This window comes from Panthera pardus, unplaced genomic scaffold (genome assembly GCF_024362965.1).
Source record: "Panthera pardus isolate Hobbes unplaced genomic scaffold, ASM2436296v1 HiC_scaffold_5, whole genome shotgun sequence".
Taxonomy (NCBI): Eukaryota; Metazoa; Chordata; class Mammalia; order Carnivora; family Felidae; genus Panthera; species Panthera pardus.
Genome location: NW_026526980.1, coordinates 14,259,919 through 14,277,222, shown reverse-complemented (window position 1 = coordinate 14,277,222; position 17,304 = coordinate 14,259,919). Strand labels below are relative to the sequence as shown.

General features: G+C 45.7%; 1 protein-coding gene across 1 annotated transcript in view; it reads left to right on the top strand.

Annotated features, from left to right (window-relative positions):
• Positions 1 to 17,304, top strand: part of COG7 (component of oligomeric golgi complex 7) — an 84,097-nt gene that overhangs the window by 47,867 nt on the left and 18,926 nt on the right. Inside the window, exons 10-12 of the mRNA XM_053894367.1 lie at positions 4,460 to 4,576; positions 11,033 to 11,098; positions 15,673 to 15,859. Of these exons, the coding sequence (XP_053750342.1) occupies positions 4,460 to 4,576; positions 11,033 to 11,098; positions 15,673 to 15,859 (370 nt within the window). The remainder of the gene's footprint in view (positions 1 to 4,459; positions 4,577 to 11,032; positions 11,099 to 15,672; positions 15,860 to 17,304) is intronic.

Genomic DNA, 17,304 nt, shown 5'->3' with positions numbered 1-17,304 from the left:
GTGACTACACTAAAATCACTGGGTTGTACTCTTTAAATGGGTGAATTGTGTGGTGTGTGAATTCCATTGCAACAGAGCTGTGGAGAGAAAGAAGAGGACACTAAATCACGCTGAGTTAGGAACAAGTGAGCAAGCAGCATAAGGCTGGATTTTCTGACCCGTGCAGTTGAGGCGTGAGGGCCCTCAGGTCGGTCTGCTGCAGTCTCCCACTTAGAGACAGATATGTTCTTAGGCTCTCCAAAGACCTTCCTTTGGTAGCTTGTTCTACAATGAAGTCACCCTCAGTCTCGAGAAATTTTTTTTAATTGAACTGAAGGCTGTTTTCCTGTAGTAAATTTTAGGGAGCTTTTGGCATTCCAGAAATACTGGGCACGCCCCTGTGAGCTCTGAGGTCTGTGGTGCAGTGGGCAGTTACCACCTCCGGAGGGCAGCTCCCAGTGTAGACGTTAGGGCTGCCAAGGACCCACGCCCTGCTCTCAGACAGAGGTGCAGCCAGGTGAGCCCAGATGCGTTCACTTTTCTAAGAAGCACGAGCAACAAGTCTGATCAGACAAAACCACTTTCTGTCTCCAGCACCAGCCAGGACTTTGTGGATGGAAAGAATTTTTTATCCAGATATAAAAATGTTACTATAAAATAACAAAAATAATGCTGTAGAATAATTTTTTAGAATACAAAAAAGTATTAAAAAGTCAAAATCTTCTTCCCTTCCTTTCTACCCTTAGTCCTTCTGCTCAGAAATACCCACTCTTGCACATTTTGCTTTTACTCTTTTAAAAGAAGATGTCAGCTGCCTGGGTGGCTCAGTCGGTTAAGTGTCTGACTTTGGCTCAGGTCATGATCTCATGGTTCGTGAATTTGAGGCCAGAGTTGGGCTTGCTGCTGTCAATGTGGAGCTTGCTTTGGATCCTCTGTCCCCCCCTCTCTCTCTCTGCCCCTCCCCTGCTTGCATTCTCTCTCTCTCTCTCTCTCTCTCTCTCTCTTTCTTTCTTTCAAAAGTAAATAAAACATTAAAAATTTTATATAGATGAAAGATTTTTCAGCTCTTCCCTCTGTAAAGAAGAATTTTTTATCAACCTTAACTATTATTTTTTTTTAATTTTAGAGAAGGGGGGTGCCTGAGTGACTTGGCCGGTTGAGGTCTCTGACTTCGGCTCACTGTTCCCATTTGAGCCCCCATTCCCACTTGCTGCTGTCAGCGCTGAGCCTGCTTCAGATCCTCTGTTCCTGACCCCCCGACCCTCCCTGGTTCACATTTTCTCTCTCTCTCAAAAATAAATAAAACATTAAAAATTCTTTTTAGAGAGGGAGAGCAGGAGTGGAGGAGAGGAGCAGAGGGGGAGAGAGAGGGAGTCTGAAGCTGGCTCCACACTCAGTGTGGAGCCCAACTCGGGGAACGATCGCACAACCCTGGGATCATGACCTGAGCTGAAATCAAGAGTTGGATGCTTAACTGACAGAGCCACCCAGGCGCCCCTCAACCTTAACTACTGTATCTTGAGGGACTGGGTTTATTTAAGGAAGTTCCTCTTTCTTATCCCCTGCCCCTTTCAGCTCTTGTGAGTGATATTTTTACTTCCAGTTCTGTTGGTTATTTTGGTTACTTCATTAAAAAAAAAAAATAACAGGGGCACCTGGGTGGCTCAGTCAGTTAAGCGTCCGACTTTGGCTCAGGTCATGTTCTCTTGGTTTGTGAGTTCGAGCTCCGTGTCGACCTCTGTGCTGACAGCTTGGAGCCTGGAGCCTGCAGCCTGCTTCGGATTCTGTGTCCCCCTCTCTCTCCGCCCCACCCCTGTTTGTGTTCTGTCTCTCTCTGTCTTTCAAAAATGAATAAACATGGGGCGCTTGGGTGGTTCAGTTGGTTGGGCGTCTGACTTCGGCTCAGGTCATGATCTCACAGTCTGTGAGTTCGAGCCCCGCATCGGGCTCTGTGCTGACAGCTCGGAGCCTGGAGCCTGCTTTGGATTCTGTGTCTTGCTCTCTCTCTGCCCCTCCCCTGCTCACGTTCTGTCTCTCTCTCTCAAAAATAAATAAAACATTAAAAAAATTTTATTAAAAAAATAACATAGATCTATATTAAAAATTCAAACTGTATATAGGGTATGTGGTGAAACTAGGTCCCCTCTAGAAGGGAAGATTTTGAAGCTACCCCAGTAGCTGCTGTTTGTAAAATTAGGGCAATCAGAGTGAAGCTAACTGGAGCAGGGTTGGGAGGGGACATCGTTCAGTCATGGGGAGGGCATTAAGGACGGCAGGGGCACATGGGGGAGGTTGGAGGGGGCTGGGCTAACTTGAACTAGGGTAAAGCCATAGGATATAGCAACTGAGAAGGGGTTTCAGAATCAAGGGCTTCCCAACTACAACAGGAGTGTGGGCTTTGGGGTCGGAGCCACCTGGGCTTAGCCCTGGCTCTGATGCTTACCGGTTGGGGCCTCTGGGAGCCTCGGTGTCTTTTCGCTGAGTAAACTGAGGAGGCCATCTTCATGGCAGTTGTGGGTATCAAGTGAAAGCATGTATCAGAGCCCCTAACACAGCGACTCTTATGTGGCAGGGACCCCCAGGAACATTTACTGTGAGAGAGAATCGGAAGGTTTGGGAACAAATGTGATAAAACTGTGATGTGATGAACACTGTGGCCGAATGGACACCCCCTCCCCCAGTACTCTACTGCTTACTCGGCCTCCCAGAATGCCATCCTGAGCTCCTGCAGAGCAAGGGCCTCGCTGCTTGGCGTGCTCCTCTAAGACTTTTCCATCATAGTGCGGGGCGGTAGCACAGTCGGTTAACCTCCTGCGGCTGAAGCACAGCCGTGTTCCTCAACATCCCTCCTCCCGCCCTCCCCCGTCTGTTGGTCCTTGAGGCCCGTCCCCCTCCCACAAGGACTGACAGAAAGCTGTCCCTCCTCTTGGTACAAAGGGGAGGTGCCGTGGGTGGATATCGGTTTCATGGCTCTCCCCTCTAAAGCCTCGGGCCCGTGTCCAGGGGGCCGCGGTGTCACTTGTAGTCAGCGCAGAGGTCTGAAGCAGTTTCTGCTGCCTGTGGCCTTTCTTTCCTCCACACCAGCTTGCTCTTCAGGCCTGTGCCCTGGGCGTCACATCCCACTTTCCTCACTTCGAGCTAATGCTTTGGGGAGGGAGAGAGGTCAGGCTTCTTGTGAGGGACACAGATGGTCTAGGTTTTCAGGGAGCCTTGTGGTTTCCAGAGAACAGGACCTCCCCTGACCTTTTCCTGATACGCAAGGACCTGTACTTGTTCGTTCGTGTTCCAAGAGCTGTATGTCCTCAAAGGCACCACCACCCCACATCAGCTTGCATTTCCTACTTTCTGGGGAACTTTTATGTATATTACTTCATTTATCTTATTTTATCATCACGGCAACCCTGTGAGGCAATTTAGCAGACGTCATTAAGGATGAGGAAGCTGAGGCCCAAAGACACCCACACACTTTGCCAAGGCCACGCTGCCAGTCTGGCATTTGTTCGGGAACTGTTCCCAGGTGTCTCTTTTATTTTTTTCAACGTTTTTTTTTTTTTTTTTTTTTTTATTTATTTTTGGGACAGAGAGAGACAGAGCATGAACGGGGGAGGGGCAGAGAGAGAGGGAGACACAGAATCGGAAACAGGCTCCAGGCTCCGAGCCATCAGCCCAGAGCCTGACGCGGGGCTCGAACTCACGGACTGCGAGATCGTGACCTGGCTGAAGTCGGACGCTTAACCGACTGCGCCACCCAGGCGCCCCGAGGTGTCTCTTTTATGGCCAGCCCTGTGCTAATTTCTGGGGGAACGGTTATGAGCCACAAAGGGATAGTCCCTCTTCTCCAGGAGCTTCCAGCCTAGTGACAGCACGTGCTTCGAACACACACGTGAAAGAAGCTGTCTGGTTAAACCTTTCCCATGAGGGAAAGCATGTGGTATACAGCAGGAGCAAACAGCAGTCTGATGAGGGAGGGTCTTCAGCTTTGAATCTAGTTTCGTGCTCCTGTGCCATTAAAGGTGGGCTCTCGCCTGCCATGGAGCTTGGCTGCTTAATCTAGATTTGGGGGGGAAGAATGCCACAGAAGTACCGGGGACTTTGGCGAGCTGCTTTATGGTGTCCTTGGTGATGGTCGGGTATCCTAGTGGGACGCTGATGTTTCAGGACAGTTCTTTGGGCCAAGGAGTAATTGACCAGCCCCACCTCTCACCTGTCCGGTCACCAGAATCTTCAACTTAGTGGCTGTCCCCTTCCTTATCTTGAGCATCTCCCTTAAAGCTGCCCTTCCAGGTGAGAAAGATGGTCCTGCCATACAGAGGAGACCCTTCTGTGGTCAGAGTTCACAAGCAGTTGGACCGCTCGGCAGGAACCTCTACAAAACGGTCTTGAGGTCCTTGGCCATTTGTCCAAAGCCACGTAATTCCAAGCGTCTTCAGATATGAGTTGACGCTGACATCCCCATCTGTTTTGTTTTCTTTCCTCACAGGTACGTGTCCGATTTCACCAGTACTCTCCAGTCGATACGAAAGAAGTGCAAGCTGGATGATATTCCTCCCAACTCGCTTTTTCAAGAAGATTGGACAGCTTTTCAGAACTCCATTAGGTAAAATGAGGGCTGTGATTTTATTTTTTATTTAAGAGAGAGATAGTTGTGAGTCGGGGAGAGGGAGAGTAGAGGGAGAGAACCTTTAAAGTTTTTTATTTATGTATTTTGAGAGAGAGAATGCAAACGAGTGGGGGAGGGGCAGAGAGAGAGGGAAAGAGAGAGAGAATCCCAAGCAGGCCCTGCGCTGCCAGTGCGGAGCCCAAAGTGGGGCTCAAACCCATGAACCATGAGATCATGACCTGAGCCCAAATCAAGAGTTGGACGCTTAACCAACTGAGCCACCCAGGCACCACGAGGGAGGGAGAGAATCTTAAGCAGGGGCTCAATCCCACAACCCTGGGATCATGACCTGAGTCTAAATTGAGTCAGATGCTCAACTGAGCCACCCAGGTGCCCCGAGGGCTGTAATTTAAGCATGTGCCCCATATAGTAAGTAAGCATAAACATGCATCATATAATATGTAAAAATGATGAATGTGTTTGTAAGGGGTTCATTTCTTTTTCATCTTTCACTGCCTTTTTTTTTTTTTTTAAAGCAAAACCTCTAGACTCTAAAAACAAGCCAGTTAAAACTAACAACAGCAACAGCAGCACCAGAAGGACCTCTCTCACTCCTAATGCATAAACAGTCTTTATGAGCTCCTTATCTCCTTTGGTGACTCACATTTTCTACTTGTTGTGAGATTTTTTTCCCCTTACCCTATACTTTTTCAGGCCTAAAGTAACTTAGAACTTGCATATTAGAAAATACACAGCTGATTGGATACTGTTTTTATTATCTTTATTTATTTTTTTAAATTTTTTAAGATTTTATATTTTAAAATAATCTCTACACCCCATGTGGGGGGCTCGTACCCACAACCCTGAGAGCAAGAGTCACACACACTCTACTGACTGAGCCAGCCAGGTGCCCAGATCCTGTTTTTAGATTTAAGCACCATACCACTAAGTGATAAGGCAGCATTATCTGGCCTGAAAAGGACCATGTAAGAGTTCCATGACAGTCATTGAGGTGACCCTCCCAAATGGTTGTTCAGGGCCAGATTCTGGGGTAGCCCCTATGACCTGTGAGCCAATAGATAGACCCCTGTTGCCCCAAGCCCTGAGGCCTGGTGGGAATGTGATCAGCAGTGGCCTAAGAAGGTTTGGTCCTTGAAAGTTCTAGCCAGAAGGTGCAGACTGCATCAGGAGCCAGATCTGACCTACGGACATGGTTTGTTTGATCACATCATTTAAAAAATTTTGGGTGAGTTTTCAACATTTAAAAACCAGTTTTAACATAATCCAGATTTCTAATTTTTTTTAAATGTTTATTTATTTTTGAGAGAGAGGGACAGATGTGAGCAGGGGAGGGGCAGAGAAAGAGGGAGATACAGAATCCGAAGCAGGCTTCAGGCTCTGAGCTGTCAGCACAGAGCCTGACGTGGGGATCGAACCCGCGAGTCTTGAGACCGTGACCTGAGTTGATGTCAGACACTTAACTGACTGAGCCACTCAGGTGCCCCAGTTCAGATTTCTAATATCACTTAAAGCTTGGAAGCTCTAGAAGCACTGGGTTCACTTCCTGGGGCTGACAGCTGAAGTCCCAGTAGCCTGGCCATATGTCCTCTTGTGCTCTTGCTCTCCCACTACTGTGCATGGTAGTAGCTCTCCTATTAGGCCGAGGTCAAAAGCAATCAAGAATTTCTTTTCCCTGGGAATGCAAGCTGGTGCAGCCACTCTGGAGAACAGTATGGAGGTTCCTCAAAAAACTAAAAATAGAACTACCCTACGACCCAGCAATTGCACTACTAGGCATTTCTCCACGGGATACAGGTGTGCTGTTTCTAAGGGATACATGCACCCCATGTTTATAGCAGCACTACCAACAATAGCCAAAGGATGGAAAGAGCCCAAAAGTCCATTGATGGATGCATGGATAAAGAAGATGTGGTATATATATGCAATGGAGTATTACTCGGCAATCAAAAAAGAATGAAATCTTGCCATTTGCAACTACGTGGATGGAACTGGAGGGTATTATGCTAAGTGAAATAAGTCAGTCAAAGAAAGACAAATATCATATGACTTCACTCATATGAGGACTTTAAGAGACAAAACAGATGAACATAAGGGAAGGGAAACAAAAATAATGTAAAAATGGAGGGGGACAAAGCATAAGAGACTCATAAACATGGAGAACAAACAGAGGGTTACTGGAGGGGTGTGGGGGGGATGGGCTAAATGGGTAGCGGGCACTAAGGAATCTACTCCTGAAATCATTGTTGCACTATATGCTAATTTGGATGTAAATTTAAAAAATAAATAAAATTAAAAAAAAAAATTTCTTTTCCTTAAAACTGCTCTTCAGGGATGTACATTCAGAAGAGGGAGGCTGCTCTTCACCCACTTGCCTGACCCCTGGCCTAGGTAGTGTGCACAGGGTGCCGGTGCCACCTGTAGGTCTCAGCGTGGTGGCCCACACATCCGGCACATCCAGACCCTGGATCTGCTCTGATCCAGGGCCTCCCAGGGATCATCTCTTCATGGGCTCTGATCTGGACTTTTATTTTGGGAGGATGAAATTTAATGTTCTAGATGCTAACTGTATCCCCTATCGTCGCTGGTGGCTTGGTACACCAGAAAATACTATGTACAAGGTTATTCTGTTGTACCTGAGGCAAGTGAAAAGTGGAATATTTCGCTTTCTCATAAACCTTTCTTATGATGGAATGCCTAGATACCCCGGTGATGATAGGCACTTTTAGAGAAAGTTAAAAATTAACCAGACTTTAGATGTTTTTTAATCCTTGGATTTGTCCTGACATTATAGTTTGGTGTTGAAGGACTCAGCACCTGGAGTTGGAGGCCCAGCATAAAATTACTTGAAAATTAAAGGATTATTAAATACAGGTATGATGGTCATTCAGGCTTATCTCTGAGAAGCCAAGTGGATTAATCTTCATCTGCCTTTCATGTGATCAGAGAGATAACTTCTAGTATCAAAATAGTTTTCTTTGCCTTGTACATAGCAGACATCTAACAAATACTAAGTAATGAATTTTGATTTTTAAATTTAAATTTAATTTTTTTTAATCCCCTTTATTTCACCTGTCCCTCTACCCATCTCCCCTCTGGCAATCACCGGTTTGTCCTCTGTATTTACGACTCTGTCTCTTTTTTTCTTTGTTTTGTTTCTTAAATTCCACATATGAGTGAAATCCTGTGGTATCTTTCTGACTGACTTATTTCACTTAGCATTATACCCACTAGATCCATCCATGTTGTTGCAGAGGGCAAGATTTTTCATTCTATTTTATGACTAATAGTCCAGTGTGTGTGTGTGTGTGTGTGTGTGTGTGTGTGTGTGTGTGTGTGTGTATACACACACATACATGTATGTGGTATATATATATATGTATACATATATACACACATATATATACGTCTATATATATGTACATATATGTATATAGGTATATGTATGTAGGTGTATGTATAAATACATACATATATACATACATACCACATACACTTTATCCAAGTGTATATGGTATTTGTGGATGGACATTTGGGTTGCTTCCATGTCTTGGCTATTGTAACTAATGTTGCACTAAACGTGGGGGTGGGTATATCTTTTGAATTAGTATTTTTGTTTTCTTTTGGTCAATAGCTAGTAGTGAAATTACTGGAGCATATAGTAATTCTATTTTTACTTTTTTGAGGAAGCTCCATACTGTTTTCTACATTGGCTGCACCAGTTGCAATCCCACCAACATCACAGGAGGGTTCCTTTTTCTCCACATCCTCGCCAATGCTTATTATTTCTTGTATTTTTGATTGTAGCCATTCTGACAGGTGTGAGGTGGTATCTCATTGTGGTTTTGATTTGCATTTCCCTGGTGATGACTGATGCTGAGCATGTTTTCATGTGTCTGTTGACCATTTGTGTATCTTTTTTGGAAAAACATCTATTCAGTCCTCTGCTCATTTTTTAATTGGATTATTTGGGTTTTTTGGTGTTGAGTTGTATATATTCTTTATATATTTTGGATATTAGCCCATCATTTGCAAATATCTTCTCCCATTTAGTAAATTGCCTTTTTGTTTTGTTGATGGTTACTTTCACAAAAAGCAAAAGCTTTTTATTTTGGTCGTGTAGTCCCAATAGTTTAATTTCACTTTGGTTTCTCTTGCCTGAGGAGACACGTTTAGAAAAATGTTTTTATGGCTGATGTCAAAGAAATTATTGCCTATATTTTCTCCCAGAAGTTTTATGATTTCAGGTCTCATATTTAAGCTTTAATCCATTTTGAGTTTATGTTTGTGTGTGGTGTAAGAAAGTGGTCCGGTTTCATTATTTTGCATGTTGCTGTCCAGTTTTCCCAACACCATTTGTTGAAGAGATTTATTTTTCTCCTTTGTATATTCTTGCCTCCTTTGTTGTAGATTAATGGACCCTATATGCGTGGGTGTATTTCTGAGCTTTCTATTCTGTTCCATTGAACTATGTGTCTATTTTTGTGCCAACGCCATACTGTTTTGATTACTACAGCTTTGTAGTATATCTTGAAATCTGGAATTATGATGCCTCCAGCTTTGTTCATCTTTCTCAAGGTTGCTTTGGCTATTTGGGGTCTTTTGTGGTTCCCTTCAGGTTTTAAGATGATTTGTTGTAGTTCTATGCAAAATGCTGGTGGTATTTTGATAGGGCTTCCATTAAATCTATAGATTGCTTCCGGTAGTGGAGACATCTTAAGAATGTTGTTTCTTCCAGTCCATGAGCATGGAACATCTTTCTATTTGTACCGTCTTCAATTTCTTTCATTAGAGTTTTATAGTTTTCAAAGTACAGGTCTTTTATCTCTTTGGTCAAGTGTATTCCTAAGTGTTTTATTATTTTTGGTACAGTTGTAAATAGGATTGTTTTCTTAATCTCTTATTCTGCTTCTTCATTATTAGTGTAAAAAATATAACAAATTTCTATGCATTGATTTTGTATCCTTTGACTTTACTGAATTCATTGATCAGTTCTAGCAGTTTTTTGGTCGACTCTTTAGGGTTTTCTCTATATTGTGTTGTGTCATCTGCAAATAGTGAAAGTTTTACTTCTTCTTTACCAATTTGGATGCCTTCTATTTCTTTTTGTTGCCCGATTGCTGAGGCCAGGACTTCAGTACTATGTTGAATAACAGTGGTGAGAGCAGACATTCTCGTCTTCTTCCTGACCTTAGGGGAAAAGCTCTTCTCTGTTTTTCATCATTGAGGATATTAGTTGTGGGTTTTTCAAAAATGGCCTTCATTATGTTGAGGTATGCTCCCTCTAAACCTACTTTGTTAGAGAGTTTTTATCATGAATGGATGTTGTACTTTGTCAGATGATTTTTCTGCATCTATTAAGATGGTCATATGACTTTTAAAAAGTGTTTATTTGGGGGCACCTGAATGGCTCAGTTGGTTGAGTGTCAGACTTTGGCTCAGGTCATGATCTCGCAGTTCATGAGTTCAAGCCCTGCATCTGGCTCTGTTCTGTGCTGACAGCTCAGAGCCTGGAGCCTGCTTCAGATTCGGTGTCTCCCTCTCTCTCTGCCCCTCCCACTCACACTCTGTCTCTCTCTCTCAAAAATAAAGATTAAAAAAAAATTTTAAAAAAATGTTTGTTTTGAGAGAGAGAGTGTGAACAGGGGAGGGGCAGAGAGAGAGAGAGAGAGAGAGAGAGAGAGTGAGAGAGAGAATCCCAAGCAGGCCCTGTGCTGTGAGCACAGAGCCTGACATGGGGCTCGATCTCATGAACTGCAAGATCAAGACCTGAGCCAAAATCAAGAGTCGGATGCTTAACCGACTAAGCCATTCAGGCGCCCCTGATGGCGTGATTTTTATCCTTTCTCTTGTGATCTGTCACGTTGATTGATATGCAAATATTGAACCACCATTGCATCCTGGGAATAAATCCCACTTGATTGTGGTGAATGATTTTTTAAATGTATCGTTGATTTTTAAATTTTATTTTAAAGTTTTTAAAAATTTATTTAAGTAAGTAATCTCCGCACCTCATGTGGGGCTCCGACTCACGACCCCGAGATCAAGAGTTGCATGCTCTTCCGACTGAGCCAGCCAGGTGCCCTGGTTTTTAAATTTTAGATAGGAAGTGTTTCCAACCCGTTTTCTTAAGGACAAAGCCCCAGAGCTCCTCAGTAGTTTGGAAATGTAAGATCATTTGACCTGTAGACAGAACTGTGATTCGAAGCAGAGAGGCCTGTGACTTGAGGGCATTAGAAGGGGGTCACTTTTACCTTCTCCATGAATTACTAATTAGTAAAACACGTCAGGTAGACTGTCAGATGGTTAACCACTTTTCCAGAATCCAGCCCCACCAAAAGGAGTGAATAGTTAGAATTTTTATGAATGAGATAATGTTTGTCCTGTGTCAACATTCCAGGTACTTGAACTTGAAGTGCCTTTTGTTTGGTTTAGGATAATAGCTACCTGTGGCGAGCTCCTGCGGCAATGTGGGGACTTCGAGCAGCAGCTAGCAAACAGGTAGGTGAGGGCTGTGGGCGAGTCCCTGGGTTCTTGGGAAGAACCGGATAGAACGCACAGCACAGCAATGACAACGTATGGTCAAATCTGGAAGCCACACAGCTCGAGGACTAACAAATACTGAGCACCTAAAAAGGGCAAGGCTCTGAGCTATTTGGCAGTGGTCACAAAGTTTTGGTTAGATATGGAAGTTTCAGCCCAAGTGAGGAAACAGTACATGTTGTCTCCAAATTGTAATTGGGCTGGGTTCCCACTGCTTGTTTGTAAGTTAGTTATTGGGACTCACAATAAATTTCTCCATAGAAACAGCATTGTAGGTGGTGTTGAATTCACCTGGGGCAGCCCATAGAATCGGGATTAATCCAGCCAGCCTTCCGGGTTCTGCAGAATTCTGTGGTGCCGGGGGTGGTGTGTGTTGAAGGAGGGTTTCCTTTCTCTCCCCTAACTCTGACCCCTTTCTCTATTCTGATACCTGCCAGGGTTTTCCATTGCCCTGCAGTGGCCCCTTTCAGATGAGTTTTCCCGAGACTCAGAGGGCTCCAGACTCCCAAATTTCCTTCCTTCTTTCTTCCAGCTAAATTTCCCATTCCCTTGGGACAGCTGATTTCTGTGTTTTCCAGGAGCTGGGGGAAGAAATCTATTTCGTACAGTTGTGTGAGGGCCTAGCAGCAGCCCCATCACCTCTTTCTGGGATAATTCTTTATTGTCCTAAAGCAATCCGGACAGGAGGGAATTTCTGGCAGTGGTCTATTGTGAAATGAAAGCTCCAGGGGGTGGGGGGGGGAGTGGTTGGTGTGGGGTGTACGCAACAACACATCCACCCCGTGGGAAGTAGGGATGAGTTGCTGAGGAACAGGGTCAGTGCTCCAAGTCAGCCATTTTTGGTTTTGGGTTTTTTTTTTTTTTTTTTTTTTTTTTTTGGCCACTTCTTGTCTTCTTTCATTTCTGAGCCCACAGACCGTCTTCAAGTCCCACAGTCTCCCACAGTGGTTTTCGTTCTGGGCAGCTTATAGCTGGCTAGGATGTGCAACTGTTTATAACTCCCAAACAGCCCAGCACAGAAATTATGTGAGTTCCTGGAATGAATAAAACCGGGCACCCCAGGCATATAGTGGAGTGTGTAGATAATATAAATGCAGTAACCAATAACCCTCTGCACACACTCATGCCGACATGCACACATGCACATACTGTGGGGGAGCCTGTGGTGGAGGGCCAGTGGGTCAGGGTTTTCAGAGGCATCCTAGGAAGAGCTGAAAATGTTACATTTATGTATTTGAAAGAAAGGCATGTAGCTTATTTTATTAATTTCAGTAGTGATTATAGCCTGGCCCCAACTCATTGCAAAGATTAAAACAGTTCATAAGTATGCAAAATAAAAATGAAAACTCTACTCGCGTGAAAAATCCTCTCTAGAAGAAACATTATTAACATCTCCCCCCACCCATAATTTACTGAGCTCTGACATTGAGGACTTTACATGAATTAAGTCATTAATCCTCCCAGTGGTCAAAGAGGTAGGTACTGTTCTTATCCCCATTTTTACAGTCGAAGAAACATCGAGGCATGGAGTCTGGCACAGGTAGTAACTTAAGTAAAAATAAATGATCTGTGGAAATAGCTGTGTCTGAGGTCATGGAACCACAACACGAGGCCGTGATTGGAACCTGGACGTCAGCTGAGCCGTCCAGAGTGCATCACCCCCACACTGTCTTTCTCACAAATTAGCGTCTCTCCTTGGACTTGGATTTCTCTGCATGTGTAAAGCAGACATCTTTCCATATCAGGACACATAGGTTTTCCTTAATCTTTTAATGAAAGTGAATATTACATTCTAGAAGGAAAAGAAAAATCTGGTTAGGAAGCTGAATGGGGATGTGGTAGATAAAGGATGAGCCTCTCTCTCCACCTGTATTTTGCAGCCCAGAGAAGCTGAAAGGCTGGTCTGAGCTTTGGCGTGAGATGAGAACAGACTGGGTGTATCCAAGGGAGCCTCTTTGAGAGGCGATATCATTCTGAAAGCACTGAGCCTGGAAAGGGAAAAGAGTGACAGTCATCATCTGTGTTCCCATCAGGGAGGCCACGTGTGGCAGCTGCCTATAAAACTTATCTGCCTGTCAGCCTCCCCTGGGGAGCCCAGACTCCACTTGGCCCAAGGGCCACTCCTCTCCCCACCACCCCCTGGGTGGCAGAGTCAGTAGCTGGAAACACTCCAGATGGCTTCAGCGACAAGAGTGACATTGGCTCTTGGGCTCTTAAGATCACCTCGCAGAAAGGGATCATTTTGGGATTTATGGACTGAGTGCCACTGGAAGGCTTTTTCTTGCACTGGGCAAGTTGGGTGAGATGCCAGGGAGATTGCTACGGCCCCTCTGCATGTTCACAGCACCCACCACTTAACTTTTGGCCCAGTGGTGTTTTCACTGGGATGAGGTCTCAGTTCAGTGGGAAATCAGGTTTGGGGGATCCGTTGTAAATTTACAGGTTTCCATGGCTTGTGAAGAAGTGGCTAACAACTTTTCGTGAAAGGAAATGAATTGAGGAAGCAGATGGAAGTGTAACGTTAGTCTCTCCCTCCTTTGTGCATATTGACTGCATTCTCCGGCCATGTTGATGGAGGTTGGACTCCCCGGTTAATCTCTGAGCTCCTTGAGGGCGAGGACTGTTTAATTATCTGACATTCCCAAGACCTACTTATAGCCCATTCCAATGATGAGAAGACATTTCTTTATGAGTGAAGAAATCCAGTGGTTTCAGTAAGATTTAGTTCATAGCACTAGCAAACACACGTCATAGGAAGTCAGAGTCTGATGATTAGATCATCTAATGGTGTCTGTCTGGATGAAGAGGAGGCTGGGGAGGAAAAGATACCATTCATTCCTTGGGGTTGGAGCTATATTTATTCCTCTTTTTTTTTTTTTTTTTTTTTAAGGTTTGGTGCTTATTGTAGAGCGCACTATAGTGACATTTTAAACCGTGATCTTTAATACTTAAAACATTCCTGACTTATCTGGTTTTCTTCAGTTTCCCCCAGCCGACAGTGGAGACACGTATGGCTGTGGCCCTGCCAAGGGGAACTGATTTCCCAGAAGGCAGCTCTCGACTTCCTGCTTGCCAAACCCAGTGTCCCCTGCCATGGGCCAGGCCCTGTGCTCAGTGCTAGGAATTCGGGGGGGGGGGGAAGAACCCCCCCATTTTTTCCCCACAGATAGTGAAGACTTGGAAGTAAGGGTGGCAGGAATAGGCCACAGTTTGGCAGACAAAAGAGCCAGCCGAAATAACCTGGAGTTTAAGCAAGAGGGAAAACCGTAACTTTTTAGTGGCAGAGGCAGGTAGCTGCTTGTGTCAACAGCGGTTCCTGAAGAAGGGCCCGTCCCCACTGTTTGCAAGTACACGCATTCCTTGACAGGCTCACTGGACTTGTTTTTTAATTTTTAATTAAAAAAAATATTTATTTCTAAGAGAGTATGTGCATGCACAGGGATGGGATGGGGCAGAGAGAGAGAGAGAGAGAGAGAGAGAGAGAGAATCCCAAGCAGGCTCCATTCTGTCAGTGTAGAGCCTGATGCTGGGCTTGAACCCACAAACCGTGAGATCATGACCTGAGCTGAAATCAAGAGTCGGAGTCTTAACCAAGTCACCCAAGCGCCCCTGGACTTTTTTTTTTTTTTTTTTAAAGCGCGTGCACCTAAAAGCTGCCAGGTCCGCGGCAATTCCTTTCATGAGAAATTATGGTGAAGGAGGGGTTAGGGAGTTAGCCACACTCGGGATGTAATACAGTGTCTCTCCTCCTGGTGGCATATGTTCACGTAGTGCTGTGCAATTTTGGACGTATGGACCAGATGGTAGAGCTGGGCTCGGGGGAAACAGGAGGATTTGCAGCATCCATCAGGGAAGGCCGCCCTTGGTGGAGACAGAAGATGGAGATTCAAGCCCTAAACATTGGCTGTCCTTGAGAACCTCCCCCAGGCATTGTTGCTTCTCAGAGCAATTGGAAAGCGCCTGCTTCTCTCAGTAGATCTCTGTGTGGCACCTAAGCCACGAAAGTAAACCATACAGGGCCGTTGAAGACAAACGCCACTCCGGCCCGGCTGTGTGATAGCGAGTGCTGTGGCTGGAGGTGTGCTTCAACGTGCTGCCACCACTGTCCTGGGACCGACTCTCCCGCCCCTGTCTGGTGCTGCTGTGGCCAAGGTGCCCACCAGCAGCCTGTGGCTTTGTTCCACACAGTGATGGTCACAGAGCGAGAAAGGGCTGCACAGAACATGTATAGTGTTCCAGACCGTAGTCAACCGAGCACTGCTCCGTGTAGGCTGTATGTCACATTAGGAAGGTGGCATATTCCGGTGGTCTGAGTGTTAAATAGGAAATGAAAACACCTGGTGTCTCATGTATCTGACGTGCAGCTCACACCTCAGCGGTGAAGGATGTCTTCTTTTCCTTATAAAATGGACCCGAAATCAATCTGCCTCAAAAGCATATCCTGGGATTTTAGTAAGGAGCAAGCTGAATGCCCCAAGGAGGAAGTTCCCCACAAATAGCTCAGGGCATAATGGTCATCGCTTTCATTTCAGGATCTTGTCCACAGCTGGCAGGTATCTCTCGGACTCCTACAGCCCTCGGAACCTGGCCGGCTTTCAGGACAGCATCTTGACAGACAGGAAGAGCTCTACCAGGAACCCATGGCAAGAATATAATTACCTCCAGAAAGATAACCCTGCCGAATATGCCAGTTTAATGGAAATACTTTATACCCTCAAGGTATGAGACCAGACGGATGGCATTCTTGCACATGGAAGCTTTTCTCTCGTCACCCCTTCCCTGATCCAGGCTTTCTGGCTCTGTGGGGTGGCTGTGGTCTGCAGCGTGCCCCACTGCCACTTCTCTGTCTCACTCACATCATGTTTTCAGGAGCTAATAAACGAAACCGGGTCAGAACCAGTGGATACATAGGTGTAGGAGGTGGATAAGTAGAGCTTTATTACTGACGAAAGGCAGGCGGGAGAGCATGGCTTCAGACGTGTGTCCAGATGGGCTTGCCGTAGTCAGACTTGCATGGGGATGGGTGGGGCAGGTAGCCCCTGGCTCCAGTCTGGGGACAGTCCCCTGTTAATGGCAGAGAGGGGACCAGAGTGTGTACTGCCTGCTGGTGGGCAGGAGCCACAGAGGAGGCCCCCAGCCCTTCCATGGGGGAAGTCGAGCCCCTTCCCCAGGGGAGGGACGAGGGGTGGGGAAAAGCCAGAGGAAGCCTCCAGAGCAAGTGTGTCCTCATGGGAGCAGGAGGACCCGGGGGACGTGTTCCCTCCGAGCTGTCCTTTAGCTTAAGCTCTTACTTGATCTACCACAATGCTGCCCTTGACTCTGAGCTTTGGGCCCCTTGGGGTCCAGGGACAGAAGAACTTCCCAATAAATGGAATGAGCCACACAGCAACTTTTGAATGGCCCCAGGATCCTAGGAGGGCTGCAACATCCCTTCCAGAACCATCTCCCCTTCCCCTGGTCGGGTTCGAATAGACACTGCTGTTCTCATGGCACCAAATGCAACCTCAGAGTGTCCTACCAGGCCTTGAGCTCTGTGGGCGACTGCACAGTGACCCTCTGCACATGTCTGAGGCTTCCTTGTTGCCCTCACATGGTCTCAGATTTGCACTTAGGCACACCAACTGGCTGCATCTGAGCTTGACAAACACTTCTTAAAACACTTGTCCAGGCTCATTCATCCATGCTTCCGTGATTAGGTGAAAGCAGTTCTGTTTATCTTTATTGCTGATCTGATTTAGTTTGTTGTAATCGGTTCATTTATAATAGCAAAACCAGGGTTACATTTTCCATCTCTGTATTTTCTCAGGCGGTTTGGAATTCCCTGGGACTCGTATAGGTTGTGCACGCTTTGCTGTATAGCCAGGTGTAACTGAGTTGACCTCGCTGGGAATCAGGCTTCTGTCTCCCAGTCTTGTCTATACCTGACACTTAACGTTTTCTTCTTCTTCCTCTATCCCCGAGGAACAGCCACAGGTTAATTTTTCCTACACTTCCAGTCCATCAGCTTGTGTGAGCTCAGACGAATCAGAATTACCTGGAAAAGTGAATTTAAAACAGTGCTTCCTGGGCCCCACACCCCTGCTGGACTCCGATTCAGTAGCCCTGAGGTGGAGCCTGTGCACCTGTAATCCAGCATGTTCCAAAGCAGGTGCCAGGGCACAACC